This window comes from Alexandromys fortis, unplaced genomic scaffold (assembly GCF_014885135.2).
Source record: "Alexandromys fortis isolate MF-2015 unplaced genomic scaffold, M_Fortis_MF-2015_v1.1 scaffold_34, whole genome shotgun sequence".
NCBI lineage: Eukaryota > Metazoa > Chordata > Mammalia > Rodentia > Cricetidae > Alexandromys > Alexandromys fortis.
Window position 1 is genome coordinate 2055620 of NW_026067933.1, and position 17361 is coordinate 2072980.

The window sequence follows — 17361 nt, forward strand, 5'->3', positions numbered from 1 at the left end:
GAGCGCGTTGACAGGCGTATGGGGAGTGTTAGGAGTGGATATTAATTAGCAGCTTATCCTAGCTGAGCGAAGACGATAGATACCCTGCTGAATGTGTACTCTCTACCCCAGTCGAAATCGTTGCCACGTTTTGACTTGCAAATACAGGACAGTCTCTGTGAAATTACTGTTTATCTTCTAGGGCTGACGAGCAGCACACAGTGGGCCAGATCTTTCCCCAAATCTGAGCTGGTTCACATGAATGGCACTGGCAGTCCCGCGACCTTTCCATGGTGCCATCTGACGGGAGGTGGTACAGACCGAGAGGTTCCCTTGCCAGATTGGCACAATCTTGCTTAGACTTTCACTCTTCAGGACTGTGAGGGAAACAAACCACGTTTCACTCTGAAAACATTAATCTCAGGATTCTAGCATAACTACCTCAACACCTTCTGAACGGAGACCCCGGTGTCCTGGAGACTAGGTTCCGTCATTTAAACAAACTTGCAACCCACGCACCCCTGGAGTTTCAAGTTTAAGCTCTTGGTCACCGCAACTTTGACTCCAATTGCCTTGCAGCACGTCCTACATTCGGTATCTTTTTTGGGGTCAGAGGTCATTGAGGCCTCTGCTTCTATTTGTGAGAGTGGAGCTAATGCAGTGTGTTTTGTTAATCCAGGGTACATTATCTGGCTCTTTGTTTGAAAATTTTAATCCTCTCAATTGCTAGAAGCACTAATACCACACTAGTTTTATATGAAAAAGAAAAAAAAAAAAGCCCCAAACCAAAACCAACCAGGTCCTTTCTTAAAGAGGTATGCTTCATTGATAAGAAAGAAATAAGATTTTCCCCCACATGTTATGAGAATATTATATTCCAAATTCTATTTTAAGGTTCTCTGTTCTTTTTAAATTTCAGTAATTTTAAAATTAAAAGCCCATATGTGCTTTAAGCTGATCCCTCTCACTAGTAAGAAAATAAACCTTAAAATATAAGGATCAGCATTTCAGGCGTCTGAGAGCTTTGTCTGCCTCTAGGTCTGTGCACCGCATGTGTGTCTGGTATTCGTGGATGCCCGAAGAAGGCATCAGATCCCCCGCAGCTGAAGTTTCAGACCCCTGAGAACCACCTTGTGGTGCTGGGGAGCCAAACCCAGGTCCTCTGCACGATCAGCAAGTGCCTTTAACCACAGAGCCATCTGTCCAGGTGCCGCGAGAAACTTTTCTATGTGTAGTAACTTTAACTATTTGTCTTAATTCAGGAAAATGTCTGACCCCGAGGAGCACGTCGAGCCTCAGAAGGTGGCAGCCTCCACAGCCTCCACGGCAGACAGTGAACCAACTGCCGATGTCATCAGCATCCCTCGGCCTTCAGAAGAAGCCGAAGAGTCAGATATTTCTGTGGAGCAAGAGTCTGAAACCGAGGCCTTAACCACTGAGAGCGAGGAAAACACAGAGGCGCCGAGTGAGCGCAGCACCTGGACTGCAAAATCGTCTGAGGCCAAACCCAGGGAAGAGGTCGTGTCCGCTGAAAACGTACCGCAACCTTGGGAAGAACGGAAAAGTCCAGAGAGTCAGAGTCCAGAAGAGGAACCCCTGCTGTTTCTGAATGAAATAAAATCTATCAAGGAGACTCTGCAGGCAACAATAAGAGAATCTTTAGCAACAGGTAGTAGCTGTAGGAGACCAGACATTTTATTACTTGATTTCAAAGGGTAATTTTTTGTTTAGCTTCAATTGAAAGGTTTAAATGTTCAGTTTAAAATTCATGTGTGTGTGTGTGTGTGTGTGTGTGTGTGTGTGTGTGTGTATTTCAAATAGAATAAGTATTAAATATATTTAGCAACCTTGAAAAATGGGAACAGGTTCTGAGTAAATTTATTGTATTTTTGTTTGGCTTGAAGATTTGGAGTTAATTGTTGTTCATAGCTAGCAAGGGATAGTATGAACGTGGAATTCAGATCCTCATTTGCATGGGGTATTCCCTTACATCCCACGCTGCTTTGACATGTTTGTTTGTTTTTTTGGCTGGTACAAATCGTATATACAGCCCAGGAAAAGACATTTCGGCTTTTTTCTGTAGGTCAGCTTTAATGGCATACGCAGAACAACGTGGACGTCATGCAGGTGTCGTCAGTACTTGGTAACAGAGTTGGGGGCAGCGACACAACGATTAAGTCACTGCTCACTGCTCTGCTTCCTCTTTACCAGTGCATTTTGAGAATTTCCTCCCATAGCGAAAAGAACATGGGATCTGATTTAACAGCAGTAACAGCAATGAGGGGCAGAGACAGCTCCTCCCGTCTTCCTCAGTGTCCAAAGAGCTCCGGCAATCTTTTAAGGACCTCAATCAACTTAAGGCAAACCAGAATCCATAACTTCAACACGGAAGGAATTTCAGAACAAGCCAAGATGGTTCAGAGTTGGGGAATTTATTAAAGATATTTCGCTCCCGGCGTTAAGCATGAAGGCCAGGGGAAAGAGAGGCGTTCGGGGGGGGGGGGGCGTAAAAAAAGCTACGCCTGACCGCGTGGGCACAGACTCGGGAGCAGAATCCTCACTGTCTTACTGTCTGCCACATATACCATTTTTGTGGCTTTCAAGTTGCACTTCAAAAGGCTGCCAAGGAACACGTATTTCCTTTTCTCTCTCTTTTTAATTGAGATTATGGGATGGCTTCAGAGATATATTAGATGGAATTATAGTCTGATAAAAAAGAACCACGAGCCAGTAGGATTGTGTAAAGGGGTTCATTCAGTGTGTGACCTTTCTCTACATATGGGTTTTCTCGCGAGATTCCTAGGCCTGGAGCTGGGCGGGTGGGCAGAAAGGCTGAAAGCAGTTTCAATTGTACTGGAATCCTTGCTTCTCACCCAGCAAGAGGCAGACGGCTGAGAGGCAAGGGGCTCCTTTTCCCTCTCATGCCCCTGCACTTCCCCTGCCTACCTGAAGAGCAGCAGCTGACTTGGGTTAAATGCAGTTCTAGGGCTCAGAAGAGGCAGCTCAGATGTGGCTGCAAGCTGTGCCTGCATGGTCAAAACAGCAAGGAGCCGGCTGAGACCACAAAGCGAGCCAGTCTCACCAGACAGAACCCAGTAGCTCTCAAATTAGTTACTCCATGTGAATTTTTTGGTGCCATTTTCGATATTTCAGTATCATGTAATTCCTGATGTTGTAACTTCTACCACATGCATAGCAATTAAAGCCAAACCAAACCGTGTCCTGCTTTCCCTGTCTCTAGAGACAGGTCGCTGATCCCTGCTGTTTGACGATGGTCATTCTTTTTCTCTTTTTGCTTACAGTAAAAATCGTACTTGTTTCTGCAGCCCAGGAGATCATAATGCCTTTTAGAGTTGATGTTCCACTTAGATTCCTCAAGGAGCACTTTGCACGCCTATTACGTATCCCACATTATGTACTGCAAATAACTCATGCAGGTAAGTGTGAAGGCTAATACATTTATCAAGACGCTGCTGGTTTTAACACGGAAATTACCGAAGACCTTTGATTTTAAAACTATCTTAAATACTTACACAATGGAATACTACACAGCAGAAAAAAATAACGACAGTTTGAATTTTGCAGGAAAATGGATGGAGCTAGAAAACATCATTTTGAGTAAGGAAACCCAGACCCAGAAAGACAATTATCACATGTACTCACTCATAAGTGGTTTTTAAACATAAAGCAAAGAAAACTAGCCCACAAATCACAATCCCAGAGAACCTAGACAACCACGAGGACCCTAAGAGAGGCTTACATTGATCTAATCTACATGAGAAGTAGAAAAAGACAAGATCTCCTGAGTAAATTGGGAGCATGGGAACCTTGGGAGAGGGTTGAAGGGGAGGAGAAAGGCAGGGAGGGGAGCAGAGAAAAATGTAGAGCTCAATAAAAACAAAACAAAACAAAATAACAAAAAAACTATCCTAAGTATTTACTGTTTCAGTATTACAATGTGGTTATACGTTAGGTCATTCAACACATTTCTGTAAATGTTTTAGCGTGCATCCTTTGGATAAAACTGTACATCCTCAGAATCACGAAGCACGGTTTGTGCTCTCAAGTCATTTACAGACCAGCAGGGAAGGGCTGCACAGGGGTGGCTACCGCGTGCCACAGAGATGTCCTCAGGGCCTTACTCACTCAGACTTGAATACTACAGAAGAAGGAACCTGGGTGGCTATAAGATGTTTCAGTCAATTGAACAATGAGTTCCAAATGGATGGGGAACCTGGTGAGTGAGTGGAGGAGAAATGAGACTGGATGAAAATGGGCGGTGAAGAAGACAGCACAAATATAGTTTCTGAGTTTTCTGTACATTAAGGCAATTTTCACAATTTAAAATTTACATACATTTTGTGGATGTTGTCGAGACTCTCTACTTAAGTTATTCAGCCTCACGTGGTAATTAGATAAATTCTTTGTGACTGGATGGTCTACCAGGTTAGCATAGCTGATATGTTTATATTGGACACATATAAACAAATCCTGTTTTCACTAAAATGTTTTTTGTATTGACTTATAAAGATGTTACAACAAGTTCCCAGAGAATAAATTTAGTTCTAAATTAAAATTTAAAAGCCTATAGTGATTACCAACAAAAACGATGATGATGATCACAATGGCTGAGTCCTTAGCATGTGTTAGTACTTCTATAAAGTATTCTGCTTATTTCGTCATTTAAATTACACAGCAACTCTTTGAGAGAGCTATATATTACTACTAACTATTTGGAAAGTAAACTCAGTGAACTCCTATAAAGTCGGGGTGTTAATAAGTGGCTGAGTTTGAAATGTACGATACCAAAGAGGGAAGTTTAAACTGCAGGATATTAACTCAAATGCAAAATGGGTGCTTTCTTTCAGCACAAGAACTGTAGCTCAAGCCTGAATGGTCTGCGCCCACTCTAGAAAAGAACATAGGAACAAAGATTGCTCAGGGAACCTGTGCTAGTTTTCCATGGCTGCTGTAATGATTAATATAATTTAGAGTTACAAAGTAAACTTCCTTTGCAATTCTGGAGGATAGAGGTCCTATGTCATTTTCAGTGGGACCGAGTCACGGCGTCTGTGGGGTGCTCTCTAGCTGGGGTATCTGGAGGGAAATCTACTTGCCTGATGATCCTGCTTCTAGAGTTGCAGGCCTGGCATTCAGTGTCTCCTTAGACATTCATTCATCCCCAAAGGCACACACATTTAGACAGATCTCACTTAGCTCCCATCATATCGCCTTTCCCCTGAGTCAAGTCTTTCTTTCCCATTGTCTAACAAGGGCATATGTGCTGCAGGGCACAGCTACACAGTGAGCATTAGCTCTCCGTTTCAAGTCCTTGCTCAAGTCTGCAGTCATTGTGGCTCTGTAAGATTAGGTCCTAAGAATGAGGATGTGGGCTCCTCTTGATGCCACTGTTCAACCTGTCACAAGTAGATTCACTCAACCAGGAGTCCGCTGATTTGACTAGACCAACCAGGGAGCAAGACCCAGAATCCTCCTCGCCAATGTCAGCTTACAGATGTGAGTGCATTTTGAGGATGTGAAGCCAAATCTTTAGGCTGTGCAGTAAGCACATTACCAACTGGACCTTCTTAGTCCTTTGTTGTATTTTTATATCCCATAAACCAGGAAATTATTAGCTGCTTACCTGAGTACACCGGTGTTAGTGCCGAGCAGGGAGGAATGAGGACGAGTTGAAGCAATGTTAACAGGAGTGATGTCTGGTGAAGCTTGACTCCATCTGACATTCATTGCGTTATGACTCTGTTAGAAGAGGAAGGAAGTGAATGATTCCTTGGAATTCTGAGCTGATGCTTTTCTACACTGGAGGGTGGATTGGCTAGTGCGGGGATCTGCTTGCTTGCTATTCCAGTTCCTGGAGTGACAGACCATGCTGAGCCCATTTGGACATGGCCTGTGTAGTCTTTTCTGTAAACAGAAAAAGGTACGTGATTCTGCTCATACTAGAGGATAGTTTTATTTTCAAGTGTTTATGGAGTTTCATGGTTATTATATATTTAAGTATTTATATTTTTATGTTTATGTATTTTGAAGGATTGGCGAGTAGCTCTATTTATAATACTGCATTACTTCTTAATAAATCCACTAGCTGTCCCTATAATGGAGTTTTGCTTCTTTTCATTTTATTTATACCTACCTATGGGACACAGGATGATTATCTGGTTCATCAACTCTGTGCAGAGTTAATCGCGCAATTAGCATCTCCATCTCCTAGCCAGAGGCTCACACTGTAACCCAGCCTAGAAGTCACTCTTTAGCTTAGGTTGTACTTGAACTCTTAGGTTGGTGATTCCTCTGCCTCAGCCTCTCCCTTGCTAAGATTACAACCGTGGGCCACCAGGACTGGATTCATTTCTCATTGATATATAATCACATGCATGTTTATGTCGTATGGCATGATGCTTCAACAAGATGTAAAATATGAACCAATTAGAGCAAGACAATCAAAATTTCCATCTCTTTATTTCTTTTCTAGTTACCTATACAAAATATTAACATGTTTTGAAATACAGTCACTGTCTTGTGGACTTTTCTGTACTAACATTATAGCATGAGGTCGGAATCACTAATACTGCATCTAGTAATTTACTGACATTTCTTCCTACAATCGTCTTTGATATTTTCCACTTCCTTAAAGTAGGAATGCCTGACTGATTGCTGTATATTACGGTGACTATAGTTAACATCAGGTATTATGTACTTGAAAATTACTAAGACAGTAAAATATGTGTGCGAGGTATTGGATTTATTCACTAGATTTAACCATTTCATAGCCTTGGCACATGCTGATTGAAACATCATGTGGTACAACTTAAACATACACAATTTTCTCAATTTAAAGTAAGTAGGAACAAAAACAACCATTTCTTTGCCATAAAACATCTCAACACTTTCATTTTCTCAGGAATAGTTGTTGGGAATAATGAGAGTCTAATACAATATGGAATTAAACCACACGAAATTGTCCAGTTGGAGATATTTTCCACACATCCTGATCAATATCCAATCAGAAGAGTGGAAGGCTTGAGTGAGGGCTCCAAGATCATCACTGTCACCATCCAGACTGGTGAGTTTTCTGGTGTCTCTGCAGACAGTATTTCAGAGCATCCTTAGGTTGAACTTTCCCTTCAGTCTTGGTTTTTATCTCCTCAGGCACCGATCGCTACGAGGAGGTAGCTGTTGAGATAGTAAAATCTGACTTCCACAAACCATTTCTTGGTGGATTTAGACATAAAATAACAGGAGTAGAATACCACAATGCCGGAACACAAACTGTACCCAAAAAGATTCCTGAGAAACCCTCTCTCTTTTGTAGGGACACCCAGGTAATGTTTTTATTGTCCTGTTTGTGTGGGTGACATTATATAATCAACAATTTTATGCTGTATGACTCACTCCCTCCAAATTTTCTAATTGTGTCACAACCTGAACAACTTTGGGATTGACCTTACTGGGGTGACAGGCAATGAAGAACAAACAGGAAAGTGGGGTTCTGGTGGTGCATCATATGCTCTGATGGAGATTCACCAGCTGCCCAGAAACTTGGTCATTTATTATATACCATGGAACATGGAATCTACTGTGGAAGGAGGATGTTATTTATTATATACGTCTGAAGAAGGAGTCAGCTAGTCTGTAGGGGTCTCCTGGGGAGCAGTGTCAGGCTGAAGTCACCTGGGAAGAGGAAGCTGTGGTTGATGTTTTCTGCACACGCTGTGCAAATCATTACTTTGACCAAGTCTGCCCTGGGGAAGGTTTTGTCATTTCCTTGGGTCTGAGGCCTTGGGTCCTTGGCATGCTATGCTCATGGACAATACATCCTCACTCAGGACTTCATCCACGCCTGCATCACCATTTGTATGACAAGTAATGTAACAAAGAAAGAGTAATGCAAACACATAGAAACAGCCTTTTCACTTACAGATGTTTGTAAGATTTTCTTTACAATTGAATTATGTAGCAGGTGCTTATTTTTAATGCTTTTATTTTAGACAGTTTTTCAGAGGAAAAAGATGCAGCAGACTACAAATACAACATCCACTCAGATGAATAAAATTGGGGTGTATGTATCAAACATGACTGATAAACTTCTCAAGCCGGGAAGATATTTTACAGCAGCAGAGTTACACGCTCGCCAGCTGAATGCGGTAATATAGTGTTCACTGGGGTCAAACACGGAAAATTAGACGGATAAGCCTGTTCTTCTTTGTCCCTTACTGGTTCCCCTTATTCCAGTACAGTCAAATGGGGGTTTCTATGAGGAATTGAAGTCATGCATGACATGGCAGTTTGACTTCTCTGATACTTATGTAATCTCTCCAATATTTTAGTGTTTGGATGATTTATCTTTTTTTATCATTTAACTTCCAGCCTAATTGATCTCTTATAGATAACTTAGAAAAGTATCTATTATCTATCATCATTTGGGTATGAGCAAAATATCTATCTATCTATCTATCTATCTATCTATCTATCTATCTATCTATCTATCATCTATCTATCTATCTATCTATCTATCTATCTATCTATCTATCTATCTATCTTTCCAGCACAAGACATGGTCTGTCTCTTGTTGGGCAAGTCTTAAATCCAATTAGAAGGCTCTTGGTCGCTACCAATTTATGTGTGCTGTTATTGCACTCTTGGGGTTGTCACAGCATGTTTCTCATTGTTGTGATTCATAGGCATGTCTGGGTAGGATTGTTTCTCTTCTTTGGAAGCTTGTATGATGCCTTTTGGTACCATAAAAGCTAGGCTTCAGGGAGAGAGCATTCAGGTCAGTCCCAGCTCAGGGGTCGTTGGATCTCGTTTCTGAAGTGTATAGTGTCTTCAGCAATAGGGGCGTACTGTACACCTCTGGATGGCAACCAAGGGCAATAGCAACCTGAAAAGATGATATTGAGTTAGGTAATTCACATCCAGAAAGACAAACGTATGTTCTCTTTCATTGGAAACTCCTAGCCTTCAGGTGTGAGTACATTGCCTGCAGTAACTACAGAGAGTAAATGGGGACAGTTGGCAGTGCAGTGGGAACGGAGAACAATAGGGAGGGGCATACCAGGGTACAGCTTTTCTGATCAGGGAAATGGGAAAGGGGGGGTCCTGTGGAGGGGATGAGAGGTAAATACTGAAGGAGGTAGGAGGAGGCTAAAGAGGAATATACAGATGCAAGTGATCTGATAAGGGAAGAAGGGAAAGAGGAGGCTCTCTAGGTGTGGGGAGGTAACACAGGAGGAGGGAATGGCTAAAATAACAATATGAACATCTGAAAAAGCCTCAAGGGATTGTCTTATTAACCATTTGCCTTTAAAAATACTCTAATGGATGCCATTATCTGTATAAATATAAGTATATAGCTTTTATGAATTTTTCTCATCTGGACTGATGGTGCTCCCTCTAAGTGTCAAAGACCACTGAACAACCCCCACTCAGTACGAGACGTGAAAAGCCCTCTGTTAAGTTGTTGCTGGCCAAGGCTGTCCAAGAGATTCCCAAAACATGCAGCCTACTGATGTTGCCAGTTTTTTTTTTTAATGTAAGAAAGGGAAAGTTTTTATATTATTTTAAAAGCTTCTTTTGGAGCCTTCATGAGTTTAACAAGTTCAAAAGCAGCCCTTACTAATACATATCCTACTTATTTATTTTTAATTTCAAAATGTACTTTCTTTTAATATTGACTCTTTTAGACTGGCATCTTTCCCTTTACTCTGAAGCTACTATGTCTAGCATCATCTTATTGTTATTGTGTTTATGTTAGTGAAAAGGTTCAGAAACTCTAGCTTTGGAATCCAGTGAAGGGCATGTTGCAGTGTTGGACCTATGTTCCTCACCAGCTCACGGGTGGCACCTAGGAATGCATGCTGGTGGAAATTTCCAGATACCACAAATGCCGTTAGTCTGAGCACTACTCTGTTAACTGCTTTTACAAGTGATTCTCTACACAAAAGTACATTGTTTTTGTTGTTCCATGAGAGGCCTTCTAGCTTTATTTTGGGGGGGGGGCTTTTTAAAAATGGACAATTATTCTTTGGCATATACTCAAAAGAAATTTGGATGTGGCCAGATGGATTAAAGCAGAGAATAAAAGAATATTTTTCTCCTTGCTCTCCAAGGTTAATTATTCCAGGAGACAATTTCACAGTGTCCCTAGCTGTGGGGAATCACCTGTGCTCATGTTCAGGAAGTCCATGGAGACTCCACTGGGTAGACATTATCTAGTGCAAGTCTATATGAAGGTCTACACAGTGAAAAATTCTCCTCCGTGCTTCCAGATACAATAATGGTCTTGCCCAGTTGCTTTTCAACCTTCCTAATGGCGTGACCTTTTAATACAGCTCCTCATGTTGTGGTTACCCCCACCATAAAATTATTTCATTGCTACTTTATAACTGTAATTTTGCTACTGTTTTGAATAATAGTGTGAATGTCTGATATGTGACCCAAGGGGTTACAACCCACAGGTTGAGAACCATTAGCTCTAACCTGTTTTTAATTATATACACATGTACTTCTTTGCTATATATTCAGAAAATAAAATTTTGTTGTAAATATATGTATGAACTGGTAGCCACTCTTTAAGCTAAGGACAATTAGTTTTTTTTTAAACTGCTGTAATGTTTATTGAAATAGTCTTTGGCTAAGCACTTCCTATACCTACTGCTATTGTATAAAAAATGGTTAATTGCTTAACGCCAGACAGCAAGGAAATAGCAGAAGGAAGATTTACAATAACTTTCTAGAGTCTGTGCTCTTTTTGAAAATTATTTATTTTACATCCCAACTGCAGCCTTCCCTCCCTCCTCTCTCCTCCTTCTCCCTCCTCCACTGTCCGTCTGCCCCCACACCAATCCACAACCCTTCTTATTCTCTCAGGAAAGGCAGGCCTCCCATGAGAATCAGCAAAGTGTGGCATATCAAGATGCTACAAGATGGAGCACCTCCCCTTGTATTCACACTGAGCAAGGCAATCCAGCATGAGGAACAGGTTCCCAAGATCCAGCCAAAAAGTATCAAGACAGCTCTGCTCTTTTTGCTAGGAGTTCCACAAATAGACCAAGTTACACAACTGTCTCATACATAAAGGGGGCCAAGACCATCCCATGCAGGCTCCCTGTTGTTGATCCAGATACTGTGAGCTTCCACAAGTGATGTTATCCATGTCTAAGGGTTTTCCTTTTCTGTCCCTGATTCCCTGGTTCCTACAATCCCTTCTTACTCTCCTCAGCAGGACTCCCTGAGCTCAGCCCCATGTTTGGCCATGGACCTCTTAATCTGCCTCCATCAGTCACTGGATGAAGACCTCCATCAGTCACCAATCTGATCCCAGGGGATGGCCAGTTCAGGCTATGCATCCACTGCTGTCAGGAGTCTTAGCTGAGACAGTCTTTGTAGATTTGTGGAGTTTCCCTTACATCAGACTTCTACCCAATGCCATAAACAAAGCCCACCTTTCCAGTCATCTTTCTCAGCACTCTCCCCTTTCACCCATCCTCAAACTGATCCCTCAAGATCCCATGCCTGCCTGCCCCCAATCCTGCTAGGAGATCTCCTCTATTTGACTTTCCTTTGGAGATCCATGCATCTCCCACTTGGGCCCTCCTTGTTAACTAGCCTCTCTGGGTTTGTGGATTGTAGCATGAATATCTTTTATTTTACAGCTAATGGCCACTTGTAAGTGAGGACATACCATATTTGTCTCTCTGAGTATTGGTTACCTCACTCAGGATGTTTTTTTTTTTTCTAATTCCATCCATTTGATTTAAAATATCCGGATATTATTGTGTTTAACACCTAAGTAATACTCTATTGTACAAATGTACAAAATGTACCACATTTCCTTTATCCATTCCTCATTTGAGGGACATTTAGGTTGTTTCTAGGTTCGGACTATTAAAACCAAGCTGCTCTGAACATAGTTGAGCAAGTGTCCTTGTGTAATTGGGCATTCTTTGGGTATATGCCCAGGAGTGGTATATCTGGGTCTTGAGCTAGTTCAATTCCCAGTTTTCTGAGAAACTGTCATATTGCTTTCCAAAGTGGCTATCCAAGTTTGCCCTTCCACCAGCAATGGATGTGTATTTCTCTTGCTCCGCATTCTCACTGGCAAGAACTGTCACCTGCGTTTTTTTTTAAATCATAGATATTCTGACAAGTAAGATTCAATCTCAAAGTCATTTTGATTTGCATTTCCCTAATGGCTAAGTATGATAAAAATTTCTTTAAGTGTTTCTCTGCTATTTGAGATTCTCCTGTTGAGAATTCTCTGCTTAGGTCAGTACCTCATTTTTAAAATTAGCTTATTTGGTTTGTTGATGTCTAGTTTCTTGAGTTCTTCATATATTGGAGATCAGTCCTCTATTGGATGTGAGGTTGGTGAAGATCTTTTTCTATTCTGTAGGTTGCCATTTTGTCCCATGGACAGTGTCTTTTGCCTTAGAGAAGTGTTTCAGTTTTATGACGTCCCATTTATTAATTCTCAATCTTAGTATCTGTGCTATTGGTGGAAGTTGTCTCCTGTCCCAATGTGTTCAAGGTTATTACCTGCTTTCTCTTTGATCAAGTTCAGTGTAACTGGATTTATGTTGAGGTCTTTGGTCCATTTCGACTCTTGAGTTTTGTGCAGAATGATAAATATGAATCAATTTGCATTCCTCTACATGCCTACATTCAGTTACACCACTACCATTAGTTGAAGATCCTCTCTCTCTCTTTTTTTTTTCCATTGGATAGTATTCTGGTTTGTTTTCTGTCAAAAATCAAGTGTCTATAGGAGTGTGGATTTATGCCTGAATCTTTGATTTGATTCCACTTACCAGCATGTCTGTTTTATGCTGTTACCCCGTGTTTTTATCACTATAGCTCTGTAGTAGCACTTGAGATCAGGGATGGGGATACTTCCAGCACTTCTTTTATTGTACAGATTAGTTTTAGCGAGGCTGGATTTTTTGTTTTTCCATATGAAGTTGAGTATTGTTCTTTCAAGCTCTGTAAAGAATTGTGTTGGAATTTAGATAGGGATTGCTTTTGGTAAGATGGCCATTTTTACTATGTTAATTCTAGTGTTCCATGTGCACAGGGGATCTTCGCATCTTGTGATATTTTACCCAATTTCTTTTTTCGAAGACTTGAAGTTCTTGTCTAACAGGCCCTTTACTTGCTCGGTTAGAGTTACCCCGAAGATATTTTATAGTGACTGTGCTATTGGGAAGGATTTTGTTTCTCTGATTATTTTTCTCAGCCCTTTTATCATTTGTGTATTGAGTTAATCTTATATTCAGCCCCACTAAAGGTGTTTAGGAGCTATAGGAGTTCCTTGGTAAAATTTTTGGGGTCACTTATACATACTATCATATCACAGGCAAATAGTGGAAATATTACTTCTTTTCTATTTGTATCCCCTTGATCTTCTTTTGTTATCTTATTGCTCTAGCTAGAACCTCAAGTACTATGATATGAAGAGAGTGGACAGCTTTGTCTTATTCCTGATTTTAGTGGAATCGCTTTGAGTTTCTCTCCATTTAATTTGATGTTGGCTGTAATCCTGCTGTATATTGCTTTTATTGTATTTAAATATGTTCCTTGTATTCCTGATCTCTCCAAGACTTTTATCATGAAGAGATGTTGGATTTTGTCAAAGGAATTTTTAGCATCTAAGGGGATGATCTTGTGTTTTCTTTCTTTCGGTTTGTTAATATGGTAGATTTCATCGACAGATTTTCATATGTTGAACCATTCCTGCATCTCTGGAATGAAGCCCACTTAATCATGGTAGATGACTTTTTGATGTGTTCTTGAATTTGGTTTGCCAGTGTTTTATTGAGTATTTTTGCATTAAAGTTCATGAGGGAAATTGGTCTGTAATTCTCTATCTTTGTTGAGTCCTTGTGTGGTTTGGGTGTCAGGCCTCATAGAATGAATTTGTCAGTGTTCCTTCTGTTTCTATTTTGTGTAATAATTTGAGAAGTGGAGTAATTTGGGAATAATTTGAGGTATTAGCTCTTTTTTGAAAGTCTGGTAGAATTTTGATCTGAAATCATCTGGCCCTGGGTTAATTTTGGTTGGGAGATATTTAATGACTGCTTCTGTTTCCCTAGAGATTAGAGGTCTGTTTAAATTGTTCATCTAATCTTGGTTTAATTTTGTTCTGTGGTATCTATCAAGAAATTTGTCCATTTCTTTTAGATTTTCGAATTTTGTGGAGTACAAGCTTTTGAAGTATGATCTAATGATTATCTGAATTTCCTTAGTGTCTGCTATTATGTTCCCCCTTTCATTTCTGATTTTGTTAATTTGGATATTCTCTCCGTGTCTTTTAGCTAGTTTGGATAAGTGTTTGTCTATTCTTTGATTATTTGTATTGTTCTTTTTGTTTTTATTTTACTTATTTTTTTTAACCCTCAGATTGATTATTTCCTGCCATCTACTCCTCTTGGCTGTGTTTGTTTCATTTCGTCCTAGAGCTTTTAGGTGTTCTGTTAGCTAGTATGAAATTTTTCCGAATTCTTTATGAAGGCACTTAGTAGTATGAACTTTCCTTTTAGCACTGTTCTCATTGTGTCTAATTAGTTTGGGTATGTGTTTATTCATTTTCATTGAATTCTAGAAAGTCTTTAATTTCATTATTTCTTCTTTGACCCATTGGTAATCCAGTTGAGTTGTTCGGTTTCCATGAGTTCGTAGGCTTTCTGTAGCTTGTGTTATTGTTGAACTCCAACTTTAATCCTGGTGATCTGATAAGATATAGGGGTAATTCCATTTTTTGTTACCTGTTAACACTTGCTTTGTGACAGAATATGTGGTGAATTCTGGAGAAAGTTCCACGAGGTTCTGATAAGGTATATGGTTTGGTATTTGGGTGAAATGTCCTATAAATAACTGTTATGTCCATTTGAGTCATAACTGTTATTTCCTTTATTTCTCTTTAAATTTCTATCTAGCAGACATGTCCATTGGTGTGAGTGGGGTGTTGAAGTCTTCCACAATTACTGTGTGGGGTTTGATAGTGATTTTAGCTTTAGTTTTGTGGGTGCCCTTGTATTTGGTGTTTAGATGTTCAGAACTGAGATATCATCTTGGAGGATTTTTCCTTTGGTAAATATGAAATATCTTCCATTTCTTTTGATTAATTTTGTGTTGAAGTCTATTTGTAAGACATTAGGATGGCCACACCATCTTGCTTCTTAGGTCTATTTGATTGGAAAATCTTTTTCAAACCCTTTATTCTGAGGTAATGTCTGTCTTTGATGTTGAGGTGTGTTTCTTGTATACAGCAGAAGGATGGATCCTGTTTTCATGTCCATTCTGTTACTCTGTATCGTTTTATTGGCAGATTAAGTCCATTGATATTGAGAATTTTTTCCCTCTTTTTTTAAATTTTCTTTTTTTTTAAAATATTTATTTATACAATACAACATTCTGTCTGTGTGTATGCCTGCAGTCCAGAAGAGGGCACCAGACCCCATTACAGATGGTTGTGAGCCACCATGTGGTTGCCGGAAATTGAACTCAGGACCTTTGGAAGAGCAGTCAGTGTTCTTAACCTCTGAGCCATCTCTCCAGCCCTCTTTTTTAAATTTTCATTTTTCCTCTACATTTCTTTCTGCCCCCCTCCCCGCCTCTCTCCTCCTCCTTTGGCCCTCACCCAAGGTCCCTATGCTCCCAATTTACTCAGGAGATCTTGTCTTTTTCTACTTCCCATGTAGATTAGATCTATGTATGTCTCTCTTAGGGTCCTCATCATTGTCTAAGTTCTCTGGGATTGTGGTTTGTAGGCTGGTTTTCTTTACTTTATGTTTAAAAACCACCTATGAGTGGGTACATGTGTATTTTCTCCATGTCTGCTGTTATGTGCCCCCTTTTTTTAATATTTATTTCTTTATTATGTATACAATATTCCGTCTGTGTGTATGCCTTCAGGCCAGAAGAGGGCACGAGACCCCATTACAGATGGTTGTGAGCCACCATGTGGTTGCTGGGAATTGAACTCAGGACCTTTAGAAGAGCAGGCAATGCTCTTAACCTCTGAGCCATCTCTCCAGCCCCAATGTGCCCCTTTTCATTTCTGATTCTTGTTAATTTGTTATTCTCTCTTTGTCTTTTTTTTTTTTTTGGATAAAGGTTTGTCTATTTTGTTGATTTTCTCGAAGAACCTACTCTTTGTCTCATTGATTCTTTGTATTGTTTTCTTTGTTTCTATTTTGTTAATTTCAGCTCTCAATTTGAATATTTCCTGTCATCTAGTTCTCTTATGCGAGTTTTCTTTTTCTTTTTTGTTCTAAAGTTCTCAAATGTTTTGTTAACTCACTAGTGTGGATTTTTTCCAGCTTCTTTATGTAGGCATTTAGTGGTATGAGCTTTCCTCTTAACACTGCTTTCATTGTGTCCCATAAATTTGGGTACTTTGTTTCTTTTACAGATGAGGGTGCCCTTGTATTTGGAGCATAGATGTTCAGTATTGAGATTCCCTTTTGATGGATTTTTCCTGTGACTAATATAAAATGACCTTCTTTGTCTCTTTTGACTGATTTTAGCTTGAAGTCTTTTTTGTTAGATATTAGGATAGCTACACCCACTTCTTTTTTAGGTCCTTTTGATTGGAATATTTTTTCCCAACCCTTTACTCTGAAATGATGTCTGTCTTTGAGGTTGAGATGTGTTTCTTGTATGTAGAAGGAGGATAGATTCTTTTTTTCATATCCAATCTTTTAGCTTTTGGCTTTTTATAGGTGAGTTGAGTCCATGTACATTAAGGGATATTAATGACCAGCAATTGCTATCTCTTGTTAATTTAGTTTTCATTGTTGGTGTTGTTAATTTGTGCATTTTACCCTTCTTTGGGATTTGCTGCTATGAGATTATCAATTGTCTGTGTTTTTGTTGATGTAGCCAACTTCCTTGGGTTGGAGTTCTCCTTCTAGTATTTTGTGTAAGGCTGGGTTTGTGGCTAGGTATTGGTGAGATCTAGTTTTGTCATGGAATATCTTGTTATGTCCTTCTGTGGTGATTGAAAGTTTTGCTGGGTATAGTAGTCTGGGCTGGCATTCGTGGTCTCTTAATGTGTGCATAATGCTTGACCATGGCCTTCTGGCTTTCATTGTCTCCAATTAGAAGTCAGGTATAATTCTGATAGATCTACCTTTAATATGTTACTTGGCCTTTTTCCTTTTCAGCTCTTAATATTCTTTCTTTACTCTGTATGTTTAGTGTTTTGATTATTATGTGTCAAGAGGACTTTTTTTTGGATCCAGTCTATTTGGTGTTCTGTAAGCTTCTTGTATCTTCATAGGCATATCTTTCTTTAGGTAACGAAAGTTTTCTTCTATGATTTTATTAAATATATTTTCTGTGCTTTCGAGTTGAACTTCA

At 39.8% G+C, this 17361-nt stretch overlaps 1 protein-coding gene across 1 annotated transcript in view; it reads left to right on the plus strand.

The window, feature by feature from the left end:
• Nucleotides 1-17361, plus strand: part of Iqub (IQ motif and ubiquitin domain containing) — a 59960-nt gene that overhangs the window by 3591 nt on the left and 39008 nt on the right. The window contains exons 2-6 of the mRNA XM_050145896.1: nt 1242-1648; nt 3282-3416; nt 6902-7063; nt 7150-7322; nt 7989-8144. Of these exons, the coding sequence (XP_050001853.1) occupies nt 1246-1648; nt 3282-3416; nt 6902-7063; nt 7150-7322; nt 7989-8144 (1029 nt within the window). The 5' untranslated portion in view covers nt 1242-1245. The remainder of the gene's footprint in view (nt 1-1241; nt 1649-3281; nt 3417-6901; nt 7064-7149; nt 7323-7988; nt 8145-17361) is intronic.